The 14,127-nt window shown below is 40.0% G+C and overlaps 1 protein-coding gene across 4 annotated transcripts in view; it reads left to right on the top strand.

Moving 5' to 3' along the window:
• PAX6 (paired box 6) overlaps window positions 1–9,926 on the top strand; it is a 36,450-nt gene extending 26,524 nt beyond the window's left edge. For all 4 annotated transcript variants that reach the window (XM_051964888.1, XM_051964887.1, XM_051964891.1 and 1 more), the window contains 6 exons: window positions 2,930–3,088; window positions 3,477–3,559; window positions 3,900–4,050; window positions 4,168–4,283; window positions 7,640–7,790; window positions 8,743–9,926. In XM_051964888.1, the coding sequence (XP_051820848.1) occupies window positions 2,930–3,088; window positions 3,477–3,559; window positions 3,900–4,050; window positions 4,168–4,283; window positions 7,640–7,790; window positions 8,743–8,828 (746 nt within the window). In that variant the 3' untranslated portion in view covers window positions 8,829–9,926. The remainder of the gene's footprint in view (window positions 1–2,929; window positions 3,089–3,476; window positions 3,560–3,899; window positions 4,051–4,167; window positions 4,284–7,639; window positions 7,791–8,742) is intronic.
• Window positions 9,927–14,127: the final 4,201 nt, after the last annotated feature.

Here is a 14,127-nt window from a genome sequence, read left to right as displayed (position 1 = left end):
AAATTAGAATATTTATCAACTTTTAACATTTGTGAATAAGTTATGCAGAAATTTCTCTTTCTGATTCAGAAAGAGGAAATTATGAAAAGGCTAATAGAAAACCTGTAATCTTTTTCTTCTGTTCCTTCTCTTCTCCTCTCTTCCCTCTGCCTTCTCATCCCTTCTCCTTTTTTCTTTCCCCCTTTCTTCTTTCTCTTCGCCTTTCCTCAGCTCTCTCCTTTGCTCTCACTCCCTAACTCAAAAGCAAGGAGACACTTGAATTCTTCCCCTGAAAACCACTTAAAAAGTCATGCTAACTTTGGGCAGTAAATAAAAACAGACACTTGTGTCCTAATGCAGTAGTTGAGGTTTATCTAATCTTAGCCAAGTAGTTCTCTCCACCCCCATCTCTTTTGTTTCTTGCCATAGAGTAAACAGCTCAGATTCTGGAGTTCAGAGAGATGCTCTATTCACAAGTTTCTCTCTCTGTCTCTCTCTGTGTGTCTCTCTGTCTCTCTGTGTGTCTCCATCTCCATCTCTCTCTCTCTCTCTCTCTCTCTCTCTCTCTCTCTCTCTCTCTCTCTCTCTCTCTCTCTCTCTCTCTCATTTGTCCCTCTCATCTCTCCCTCGCTCTGACTTTGTCTCTGTCTCTCTCCATCTCTCTGTTTCTCTGTGTCTCTGTCTCTCTCTCTGTCTCTGTCTCTCCCTCCCTCTCTCTCTCCTCTTTCTCTGTCTCCTCTCTCTGTCTATCTCTCTCTGCCTATCTCTCTGTCTCTCTCTGTCGGTGTCTCTGTCTTTCTCTCATTTCTCTCTGTCTCTCTCATTTCTCTGTTTCTCTCATTTTTTCTCTGTCTCAGTTCTCTTTCTCTCTCTGTCTCTCATTTCTCTGTTTCTCTCATTTTTTCTCTGTCTCAGTTCTCTTTCTCTCTCTGTCTCTCATTTCTCTGTTTCTCTCTCATTTCTCTTTCTGTTTCATTCCTCTCTCTCATTTCTCTGTTTCTTATCTCTCAGTTCTCTCTCTGTTTCTCTCTCATCTCTCATTTCTCTCTGTTTCTCTCTCATTTCTCTCTGTCTCTGTGTCCCCCTTCTCTCCCCCCTCCCCGTCTCCCTCCCCCTTCCCTTCCTCCTCCTCCCTATAGAAAGGCGAGCCCCCTAAATGGCATTGAGGAGCCCAGCCCGGGGGACAGTGATTAATGATAGTAGAGCAGCGAGGTTAACATACTTCACTGAAAAGTCTGTTGACTGGGCCGCTTGTAACACAATGTGGCCCGCTGCACGCCTCAAGAGAATCCTTTTGTTGTCCGCTCTCATTGTGGCCTCCAGATTCTGCCCACGAAAGTTTGCCAACGCTCCTGCCCCAGGAGTTTAATAGTTTCCCTTACTCCCCGGGCTTTGTGCGCCGCTGAAAAGCAGCCCCGCGCTATTCAAGTGTTGGTGGTCATCTCAATAGATCTCCCGAGGCCCATATGGTGACCAGTGCCGATGAATCCGCCTGTTTAAATGGGGGAGAAAGTTGGGGTTTTGAAACATTTCAGAGCGCCTGAAAGGATCCCACTAGATCCTGTCACAATTCCCCCCGCGCTTTGAACGCATCGCCTATTGTCCCAGGTTATAAATGATATTCCCCGAGAAGTCGATTCCCACCCCACTGGTCTTCGCGGCCCCCCTTGCGCCCATCCCCACCCCCCACCCCCGAGTACGAGCCGTCCCGAGCAGCAGCCCCAGCCCTTCAGGAACCCAGGCTAGGGGGGAGGAGGAGGAGGCGGCCTCCTTTAGAGTCCTCCAAGGGGAGCTAAGGACAAAGAAAAGCAGGGCTGGGGGATGGGGGTCCCCTCTGGGGAGTCCCCCTCTACACTCCCTACCTTCAAGTATCCATTTTCTCCCTTCCTGGAGTTGCCATCGGGCGGAGGAGCTTCCCAGGCACCCAACTAGTCCAAGTACATACACAACTGGGGAAGGGGGGGGGGGACAAAAACAATAATAATAATAAAAAAACTTTCCCTTGTTTAATGATAGAAATTACATTAAAAGTGGTGGAAATGCCCTAATTAAAAATGTACCACTTAAATGACATGCCAAGGGGCTCAGCTGTGGGGTAGCATATTTAGCTAGTTAGTGAACTCTCGACTATTTCTTTTTTAAAATTACACGTTGAAATTTTAAAAGAAATCTTACTTTTCTCTGGTGCAACACATTACAAAGAATGGACAGTCCTTTTATCTAAATATAAAATTCCATTTTCAGCAATTATAGCCTGTTCTTGGTGATGATATAATTACAGCTGTGCTCAGTAATAGGTGTCAAGGCAATACACACTCATACAATAGTTGAATAAAACTAGAGAACAAAGCGAGTACTTCCAAATTCACAACCTTTAAAATGAAATTGACTGTGCAGAATTCAAATAAAAACTAGATAAATATTTTTTAAAAAAGATTACAAGCTTGGTTTGGTTTCTTAATAGCATTTTCTGCAAACCTATCAACATCTAATTGATTAGCTCGGAATTACTGATTATGGATAATCTGAAATGCTGAACGTCACTTATTTTTAATGTAGCCATAGGTAAATAAATTCCACAGGAAAAGAGAGCCTGGTGGTGAGGCATCTGGGCAAAGCTTCTTTAAGAGGAAAAAAAAAAAAAAAGCCAGGATGACTTTCATCTGAAACTACTTTGGTGTCTGTTTTGTTCTACAAAGGAATGGTATTCTTGAGCCTGCCTTTCCATTTTTTCCTCTTGGTTAAAGTGGAAGAAAATAAAAGGCCAGGTCATTGAGATCCCCTTCATTGGAGGGGACAGGTTTCTTGGGAATGTTTCAGGGAGGCTGTCAGAAAATCCTGCTGATGGAGTCTGAGACTGGACCATATGAGCCTTTAGGAATCCGAGTTACTCTGATTTTTTTCTTAATGTCCTATTTTTTTTTTTTTATTGTTGTTGTTGTTGTTCCAGATGGCTGCCAGCAACAGGAAGGAGGGGGGGAGAACACTAATTCCATCAGCTCAAATGGAGAAGATTCAGATGAAGCCCAAATGAGACTTCAGCTGAAGCGAAAACTGCAAAGAAATAGGACATCCTTTACCCAAGAGCAAATTGAGGCTCTGGAGAAAGGTGATGGAGTTTTTCAAAGCAGAAAAAATTGTAGATCAAAGGCAGTGATGCATTTGAAATACAGAGAACTAAATTTAACCATATGTAGAATAAGTGAAAAAATTCGGAATATTCTGTGTTCACCAATATACCGGAAATTCAAAGACTCTAAATCTTATCAAAAAGATGAGTTTAGTTATTTTGGTTTCTCAGCCTCTATATGTCATTTTAATGAAAATTTAACTTAATTTGGATGGGAAAAGTCCTTCCAAGTATTTAGTAATAGCCTCTCCAAGGGCAGGGGTAGGAGTAGGAGAGGGAAAAAAAAAAGAGTTCAGGGTTCAGATGGAGGCTGACTCATTTTGGGCAGCCCTGGCACCGATATTGAAACGCTCATTTGTTCTTCCAGAATTTGAAAGAACCCATTACCCAGATGTGTTTGCCAGAGAGAGACTAGCTGCCAAAATAGACCTACCTGAAGCAAGAATACAGGTACGCTAGGGATTGGGTAATTAAATGCTTTGTGATTCCCACATTTGGCTTTTCAAAAGACAAAGGCACAGTTAACTACCACTATTTATTTATATAAATCACAACAGCCCAGCTAACCAGCTGCACAGTCCTAAAAACTTTGCTGTTCCAAGAGGTTTCACTGGCTGCAGATAGTGGGGGGAGGTGCTGGCAACTGGGGTGAAAGGTGGCGGTGGAAATGGTGAAGGGGGGAGGGGAGGAGACAGCTTTTTTTTTCTTTCTTTCTTCTTTTTTTTTTTTTTTGGAGCTTTTTTTTTTTTTTTTTTTTTTTTTATGTTCATCCCATCCTTCCTGTTTCCAGGTATGGTTTTCTAATCGAAGGGCAAAGTGGAGAAGGGAAGAGAAATTGAGGAACCAGAGAAGGCAGGCTAGCAACACACCCAGTCACATTCCCATCAGCAGTAGTTTCAGTACCAGTGTCTACCAGCCAATCCCACAACCCACCACTCCTGGTAATTTTGAGACAATGCTTTTGTTTTTAAGTCTGTCCACTGAGACTTAGGGTGTGACTGTGACAAGAGTGGTATGACGGGCCAATTGTTTTTGTTTCTATTTCTTCTCTCCTGCAGTGTCATCCTTCACATCGGGCTCAATGCTGGGTCGGACGGACACAGCCCTAACAAATACATACAGTGCTTTGCCTCCCATGCCCAGCTTCACGATGGCCAACAACCTGCCTATGCAAGTAAGTGGGCCGGGGTTCAGGGGGGATGTTCAGGTGGCATCTGTCTAGGGGGCAGCCCCTCCCCCCCAAATAATTTTGACCTTCCCTCCCTCTCCACCAAATAATTCCTGCAATAGGAAGAGTCCTGAATTTGGAGTCAGGAAACCTGTTTCCAAAGTGCAGCTTTGCCCCATCATGTCTGTTTGACGATGGGTGTTCCTTTTCCTTGTCGCAAACTCCATTTCTTCCTCTCTGATTGACTAGTGTCCAAAGTTGCTTTAAATCTATGATCCATCATGGGACTGACCATATGTTTCAAGGCAAGTCAAACAAACCTAATTGGTGCTTCCCCTACTCCCCTATGTTAAAAAAAAAAAAAAAAAAAAGTCAATTGACCGGGACCAATCAGATAAATTAGAAAGGCCACCATGTTTTTGCTTTCTAGACATAGACTGAAAGTGGTAGGTGGGACTCAAGGGTGTGTGATGCTTGGCGATTTAGGGGCAGTATAACTGACAACATCATCTCCATGAGCCTCAGTTTCCTCAACTGTAAAGTCAAAGAAGAGGTCAGGCTAGATGATCTCTGAAGTTTGTTCCAGCTTGAAATCTGGAATCTTAGGAAAGCCATTTAACTTTTCTGATCCTTAACTTTGTCATCTGTAAAATGAAAGGAGATGATTTGGTGGTAAGGGATCTAAAATGATGATTTTATGGTAGCTTGTTCTCGATTGACTTGTGGGTCAGTATGTATTTAGAATTATCATTCTGGATAGGATAATATGATAATAATAATAAAAATAATAATTAATAATATGATGATAATAAATTCATTAATTTTGCAATGCAGTTGGGGTTAAGTGGCTGACCCAAGCTCACACATCTAGTGAGTGTTAAGTTTCTGAGATCAGATTGATTTGAACTCAGGTTCTCCTGATTTTAAAGCTGGTGCTCTATTTATTTTGTTGGCTAGCTGCCTTTGGATTAGAATTTAGATCAGAAAATGGAGGAAATTCAGGAGATATTTAACACCTACATTTTATATAGTAAGGGAGGAAAAAAAAAAGATTTCTTGATATTTACATGTCAGGGTAGGTATAAACTATTAGAGAAGCTCATCTAGTTTTTGCATCGAAGTAAAAATGCAGAAATGTGCTTGTCCTTTCCATTTAAATAAACGGGAGTGTGTGGGATTTACTCTTGCCTAATGTGAATGAACCACTCACCACCTCCCAGCCTTGGTTGTCGTTCAAGGAAGATCTGGCTTTGTAAAAGTATCCCAACTCCATATTCTCATCTCAGAAACTAAGTCTACTCCACAGAGTAATCCTTGCAGATTGCAAAAACATTTGCCCAGATCTCCTATTTTTAATAATTAGAGAAGCATTGTAGGGAGAGATTAGACAGGTTCTAGTTTTTGCCAGTAACCATCAGAAGGAGGCAGATGGAGCAAGAGGTCTGGATTCCGGAAGATCTGAATTTAAATATAGCCTCAGGCACATACTAGGTGTGTGACTCTGGACAAGTCACTTAAACCTGTTTGCCTCAGTTCCTCATCTGTAAAATGAGCTGGGAGAGGAAATGTATCTTTGGCAAGAAAACCCGGATGGGGTCCCAAAGAGTCAGAGTTGAAATGACTGAACGACAAAGAAAAGTCCCATGAGACAGATCTGGGTTTATAAAGATTGTTTCCCCACAACAGTTTCTTCTTTTAAATAAGAACCACGTGGATGTCTCCATAAGGTGTATGCTTCATGGCCTATACAATTATAGGATTGAAGAAATAAAATTGAAGTGATTTGGGGGGACAGTAATCAGGGGAATTGTTCGAATATTTATTTGGATTGCTTTGGGATAGTAATAGCTGGTGGCTCATTCAAAACAAATTAGGGGATTAACAATACAAAGCTTGATTTTTACCATCTCTGTCATGAAATTTTCCAGAAGCCAGCCTACCTAGTGGTAATGACTGCTGGTATGTTGTATGCTGGAATGGCTGATGGGCATTCTAGGATTTCCTGATATTAGCAGAATAATTCTCCTGCTTTAATAGAGCCACAGTGAATCTTATATAATTTGAAGCAAAACAGGAGCAGCATCAGGGCTGCTGGGAAGATAAAAGGGAGGGATAATGTATGGGACAGACAGATCTTTGAGAACAAGAAAAGGTGTGATATACACTCAGAGTGTGATTATTATTAATTCTTATTATTCACACATAGGAGCCCTGAGGTGAGAGTCAGTGCACTTTTTAATTAGTTAGGAATAACTGTCTTTCTTTTCATGAGTGTGCTTATTAACCATTATGGAGTATCTACAATAATTTTATTTACACAGTTCCACAAAGATAAGTACTCAGTGGTCAGAACCTTTAGTGAATTAGTGTTTCACCGGACAAGTTTTTATTACTGCTATTTCTTGGGACTTCCTAATGAATAAACTGCCCCTACTCTGACCCCATTGACATTATTATACCAATCAAGAAATATTTAATTGGCTGTAATGTCAAGGAAATTCCCTAGTCCTTATTCAGGTCTTTTCTGAGCCATCATTTTAGGGTGAAATGGAGCAAGTTGCTGTTGGTGGTGGTGTGTTTGTGTGTATGTAGGGGAATTGATGGATCCCCAAGTTTGACTGTATATTTTTGTGAGTAAATATGACCTGCAAAGCTGATTATTAGGTGAAAAATTCAGAAGATCCCAAAATTTGCAGGCTACATATTTTGCTTATATCAATAGGATTGTACATTTCTAAGATAAAATAAAAAGGGTAAACATCTTTTAGTTATCTGAAGAATTCCAAATAGCTAAATGTCAAATATATCGCTAAAATAAATCAATTGTCCAAATTTCTCAGTTTTCCTTGGCTATCCGGTGCCTTTATAGATGTTGCCATAGTTAATTAAAGGCAATCGAAATGATGGTCCTGGTCATCTCTGCCTGAGACATAGCAGCTGTTTGATGACCATTGGTTGGAGTGAAACCCTACTAAGTTTCTACTATTTGAATAGAAGGCTTCCTTGAATAAACACAATTATCTATTACCAATATTTCATAGGTTTCCACTGTTTTGGTTTAGTACAAGGAGAAGCAATATAGATTTGGAATCAGAAAGCTCAGGTGTGAATTTACACTTAGCTACATAACCTGGGTGACTTTGGACAATTTTCACCAGATTTTGTTTTCCTCATTTCTTACAAAACAAAAAACAAAAAATAAAAAACCTAGTTGGATGAAGTGACCTCTAAGACCTTTTACAGCTTTAAATTAAATTAAATTAATTCTTGTTGAAAAATCAGAAGTGACATGCACTTTTAAAAATGAGTACAGCTGCACTCTAGAAGCATTTCTCTGTAACTGTTTTCCTTTTTCCTGACAGCCCCCTGTCCCCAGCCAGACTTCCTCTTATTCTTGCATGTTGCCCACTAGTCCGTCAGTGAATGGACGGAGTTATGATACTTACACCCCTCCGCACATGCAGACACACATGAACAGTCAGCCAATGGGCACTTCTGGTACCACTTCAACAGGTGAGTGCTCCTGCTTATCCCATTGTTGAGTCTTCAGACGGAATGGCCCTTCTCTTTCTGGTTCCACCAACTCCCTGCTCTAGTTAATCCCCAGATTCTTATACCTTTGGGTAGCTCTTGTTTCTTTTTTGGGTATGTGTCTGGGTTTATCACACTTATCGGGTTTATTGTAGTCTCTAATCTGGGGCAATCCTGAGTTTAACCATTTTGGTTGATATTGATCTCTCTTCCTTCTGTCTGTTACTAAAACAATTTATTGGAATGTAAACAAATTCAGTGGAACCCTTCCTTTAGCAGCCGCTGAAGCACAGCCAAGATCTCTAATTGTGTTCAGGCTACTAATGTGTTTCCATGTTTTCTGATCACTTCTGTTCTTTATAAACAAATACTTTTCAAAGGCAGAATGGTACTGTCATGGGATTTGTATTTGGTGGAACCCTGATCTGCTATGTAGCGCTTAATGTGCCCTTGACCTTTAATATCATCAGTTCTTAGTTTTCTCAGTTATAAAATTGAGGGTTCATTTAATTCAACTTAATTCAACCCCAGTTATAAAATTGGGGTTGAATTAAGTTGAATTAAATGAACCCTCAAGTGTCTTCAAATGTGAATCTATGATATAGTATGGATGCTTTCCCAGGTCACAAGTATTTGAAAAAACAAACCATATTTTCGTCCTTTATTTTTAAACTTTCACCCATTTGAAAAATACCAGTTGATTTGTTATATATGCTCTAAATCTATTATATCTACACATATATTATATATGTATAAATATATATTTAGACATATGTATTTATAAAATGTGTGTATGCATATATATGTATGTGAATAATCACTATGGATTTTATATTTTGGAAGATTAAAAAAATTCCACTTTGATGCATGTCAAAAAAGAAAAGTTTATTTTTCTATATGTATTTATATGTATTTTTTTCTTCTCCCTTTTAAGGCCTCATTTCCCCTGGAGTGTCAGTCCCAGTTCAAGTTCCTGGAAGCGAACCTGATATGTCTCAATACTGGCCACGATTACAGTAAACAAACAAAAAAGAAAGAAAAAAAGAAAGATAGAAAGAAAAGAAAAGGAAAAAAAAAGTGTGTTACTTCAGTCAGTGACTACATATGGACAATAACAGTTGGATATTTTAGGAATATTTTATAAAGGAAGATCAGCTGTGAGAAGTGCTTCTGGATTACAACTGTGTCCTGTACTATACCATACCACTTGGAGAAAAAAAGACTTTACCCATGGACCTTTGTAGAGAGAAGGCATTATATCAGTTGGAACAAATCTTCATTTTGGTATCCAAACTTTTATTCATTTTGGTGTATTATTTGTAAATGAGCATTTGTATGTTATAATGAAAAACAAAGAACAACGTGGACTAGATGGATGTTTCTGATCTGTGTTGGTCATGAAGTTGTTTTTAAAAAAAAAAAAGGAAGCCATGATCAACGAGTTCTGCCACAAATTTAAGAGTTTTTATCAAGATATATCGAATCCTTCTACCAATCTGTTCATAGGTGATGGACTGACATTCTGAGTTTGTATCATTCCATCCCATATATGAAACCTGGAACAATACGCACTAGACTTTTGTAAGAAAAAAAAAAATCTGTTGGGTTCCCAAAGGTTGTTAACAGATGAAGTTTATGTGCAAAAAAAAAAAAAAGAAAAAAAGAAAAAAAAAGGATATGAGAGAACTTCAAAGAAAAGTTGATAGATAAAAAAGGTAGATTGTGTCTTCGATATAATCCAATTTGTTTTATGTCAAAATGTAAGTATTTGTCTTCCCTAGAAATCTCCCAGAATGATTTCTATAATAAAGTTAATTTCATTTATATTTGACAAGAATACTCTATAGATGTTTTATACACATTTTCATGCATCCTAAGTTTCTTTTTTGGTCAGCAAAGGTTAATTGTTCTTAGCTAGACTTGTACTGCTGTTCACAGTCCAATCATTTTTGTGCATCTAGAATTCATTCTAATCAATTAAAAGTGCTTGCAAGAGTTTGAAACTTAAGTGTTTTGCAGTTGTTCACAACTACATATCAAAATTAACCATTGTTGATTGTAAAAACCATGCCAAAGCCTTTGTATTTCCTTGATTATACTATTTTCTTTTTAACCTCATAGTGTGCTGGTGCAAATTTTGTTTCCATATTGGGGTAACATTTTCTGTGGACTATTCTTTTCAAATCAGATTCTGTTTTAAATCTGGAATGCTCCCCGGGAAATAGTTCTTAGAGATTCACCCAAACCGGAAAGGAATGTTTTAGACAAACTCAATTTCATCTGTACAAAGATCGGATCTGTGCCCGTGTAGATCTGGGAAACGTACGCAAGACGGTTGGTTTTGGAAAAACAGGCTAAAGAACTAAAAAATAATTTACAAGGCAATTAAATAGGCTTCGATTTTCAAATTAGGGCTGGGATTTTCAATCTGGCCAGACTTCAGTGGGCAGCCCATTTCCACCGGGGTTTCTCTGAAGTATATTCAAAAGTAGATTTGCTTATTCAAAACTCTGAAAGCTCCTGCTTTTCTCTGTGCTTTCTTTCCACCTCCCCCCAGCCCCACTTGCACAAGAGGCATCATTTCCCATTGAAACTCTCCAGCTGTTCCCATTTGAGTCTTGCTTTCTGTGGGGCTGTGTAGGGTTGGAGAGTGGAGGGGGGATGTTGCATGTCAAGGAATAATGAGAACAGACACATCAACAGGCATCCACAATGTGGATTGTGACTGGCTAGGAAAAGTTAAAGGCCGTCAGTCATTGGCAGCCCAAGCCAAACATTCCCACATCGATGGGGCCGGTTCATTGTGGGGCAGTTGTTCTCTGCAGGGAGAAACAGATTGGATCATGCTAAAAGTGGCTCAGGACCGAGTTCTGAATTCAAGTGGAGTGAGCCCAAGTAGGCCTCTGAGAAGGGAAAGGGATCCTTAGAGGACACAGGAATGGATAGGGAAGAGGTAGCCACTGTAAACTTGGGCCCGAGGCTGGAGATCCTGGGAGTCACACGGACAAAGCCGTGTTCGGCTGTGTGTGTGCACATGGGAGCTCATGTGCGTTCGCTTGCACGTGTGTATATAGGAGTCTCTGTGGTTATGAGACAAAAGAGAAAATATAGGAAATATTGAAGACCTACTTCCTCTCTTCAGTAATACTACTTTCTAACAGAGAGAATTTTGGGGCAAGTCGTAGTGATGTAACTGTCCATTTCTGAGCATCTTCCTGTCATCCTTTCTCTGTTCTGTTTGTGAACCGCCTCCCCACAGGCAGAGCTGCTCCACACTGGGACGGGACCCCTTGGTCTTTCCCCTCCCTCTCTTATTTTGTCTCTCCTTTTCCTCCTCCTCCCTTTTCTCTCCCCCTCTTGTCGGCACAAGGATACACATGTGGATAGATGCAAGCTGGTGACACACAGCACTTGGGGAGTGCAGATGTTCTGATGCACACGCGGGCTCCCGCAGTGACCTCTTCTAACATGGAGCCGGACGCTTCCCTCCTGACATTTTACTATCAGTGCTTCCCCGGGGAGCCGTGGGTGCAAGGGAAAGGATGGGGAAGGGCCGCGTGTGCACCCCCAGCCTCCCTGCAGAGGCCGGCCTCGGCCCCGCACAGCCTGGCTGGTGATACCTATGGAAGGATGCAGGGGAGCAGCCGGCCGAGCTTGTGTGTCTGTCTCCAAGGAAGCGGCCTGGTTCGGCCAGAAGATGTTGTTCTGTGGAAGTCGAGATCCTGCAGCCCAACTGGCTGAAGGCTGCCCCTGCCCTGAGGAGAGGTCCTCCTTCCGGAGGGGGGACCACGGCCTGTCACCGAGGGCAGAGCTCTACCTGAGCCAACCTGGCCTAGACCCTGGGGCTGCGTCAGCTGCTGCCAGCCGGCCAGCAGCAGCTGCCTGGGAGAGGCTGGCCTTTTGTTCACTCTGGAGGTGATTTATTCTGATTCATCTATTCACAGAGACATATACATACATATATATTCCATTTGTAAATACATCGTTCCTTCCTGCTTTCCTACCTTCCTTTTCTTTCTTCCCTTCCTTCTTTCCTTTTCTTTCTGATCTTTCTTCTCTTTCTTTCATTCTTTCTTTTCCTTCCTTCTTTCTTCTCCTTTCCTTCCTTCTTTTCATTCCTTCCTTTTTTCTTCTCTCCCTTCTTCCTTCCTTCCTTCCTTCCTTCCTTCCTTCCTTCCTTCCTTTCTCTCTCTCTCTCTCTCCTCCTCCTCCTTTTTCTCTCTCTCTCTCTCTCTCTCTCTCCTCTCTCTCTCTCTCTCTCTCTCTCTCTCTCTCTCTCTCTCTCTCTCTCTCTCTGTTTGCAAATGGAAGCTCTTTAAAGATGATTCCATCTGCTCTCCTAGCCCAGGATCTGCTGATGAGCAGGGTCACTCTCAGAAGTCCTGGATTGTACAATCCATTATTTCTCTACAGACTTATTTTGCTCTATAGCAAAAGACAAAGCTAATTGTTCTTTTAATAAACATTCTCATCAAGTGAACCTGAGTGGAAAAATCTCTATCACAAAAATAGATTTCCTTGTCTCAAAAAAGGGCTGATATTTCCTCAAAGAGAAGCCCCCTGTTAATGGGAAATTACTTCCTGGGACTGGTCACTAACAACCTTTGGTGCTTTCTGTTTCAGTTGCAACTGGGCTTCCCAAGATAGATTTGCGAAATGTTATTTAAAATTCATCCTTTTCCTATGGATGGATTTTTATCTTAGAGAAGCCTCACACGGGCTTCTGGTTCATTTCTTTTTGCTCTGGGCATCAATGTTGACAAGATTGAAGAATTGACTCTTCTCCACTCCAGCTGTCTGGATAATAAGTTTGGCTGAACAGGGCTGAACACATCTTCTCTTTTTCCCTTTTTGAAAGGATAAACTTTGATCTAGTTGTTCAATTGAGTTCCAGACAACTTGGCATTCAGTTTTAAAGTTCCAAGAGTAAACACTTAAGGTTGGTTTTGCTTGCATTGGATCCTGTTAATGGTGGCCCTCACTGGAAGGAGTCACTGGATGCTTTGGAAATGTTATTATTAAAGTACTTAATGAAATCAATAGTGTGTGTGTGTGTGTGTGTGAGAGAGAGAGAGAGAGAGAGAGAGAGAGAGAGAGAGAAGAGAGAAGAGAGAGAGAGAGAGAGAGAGAGAGAGAGAGAGAGAGAGAGAGAGAGAGAGAGAGAGAGAGAGAGAGAGAAACAGAGAGATCTTAGGAATCTTTAAAAGGAGGAAATAACCAAGAAATTGATCCTAAACAGCTGCTTCTTCTTGAAGTAACCATAATCTGTGTGGGTTAGTTTTGAGAGAGCTGGGAGAAAGAGGAAAAAGGTTCAATGAGAAATCAGGAGGATGAAATTACATTATGGTGACTGTACAGAAATTCAGAAAGTTCTGAAGCTCAAGTGTCTGAGTCAACTGAAATAGTCAAAATATTGACCCCCTATTAAAGATAGCAAATCTATTAGAAGGAACTAATGCTCCATGTCAGGTTTTGAAGGTAATATACTAGAAATATTTAAAGCAGCATGATGAAATCTTTGAAATTAAGTATTTATGTTGTTCTTCAAATGGATAATTGAAAGACAAAAGCTTTCTGGATATCTCATATTTCATTTAATATGAAAAGGAGTAGGTTAGATTTAGGACTACTTTTGGGCGGGAGATTAAATTACTAAGTCATCTTAGTCTGTATTAATACAAATAAAATTTCTAGAAGAAAAATATTTTGAGCTCTTTTCCTTTTAGGGAAACACCTGAATCTGATTTTCATAAGACCTACATATTTGTTTTTTATTGCCATGAATGCACTTTTATTGAGTTTGCAAAGTTATAAAAAATATTTAAATCAAAGGTTTAAATATGTATATTCAGTTCCTATAGTACTTATCTACTTGCAAAGCATATATTAACTAGTAATTGGCTGTTAATTTTATAGACATGGTAGCCAGGGAAGTAAATCAATGACCTATTAAGTATTTTGACAAGCAATTTACATATTTGATGACTTCAGTTCTTCTTTTCAAAGTCAAATCCACCATAATTGTTCAGTTGTGTTTGTATCAAATGAATTACAATATGGGGAAAAAAGAGATTAGTTTTGTTAAAATAATAACCTGACTACAAATATTCATTTGAATGCGTTCAAATTGTTCATAATTACTTTCAAAGGACACAGGAAAGCTTTTGTTCAGTAGCTTTTTTTTTTTTTTTAGTTATTTATAAAGCATAGACCAAATCAATTTTTGAAGTCTGTTGAGATTTTTAAAAACACCTTTGCTTAAAAATATCAAAGTCTTTAAATTTTAACTGACAGATAAGGTCTGAAACTTTGTTTTGAA

This window comes from Antechinus flavipes, chromosome 6 (genome assembly GCF_016432865.1).
Source record: "Antechinus flavipes isolate AdamAnt ecotype Samford, QLD, Australia chromosome 6, AdamAnt_v2, whole genome shotgun sequence".
NCBI lineage: Eukaryota > Metazoa > Chordata > Mammalia > Dasyuromorphia > Dasyuridae > Antechinus > Antechinus flavipes.
This window is presented reverse-complemented; position numbering and strand designations above follow the sequence as displayed.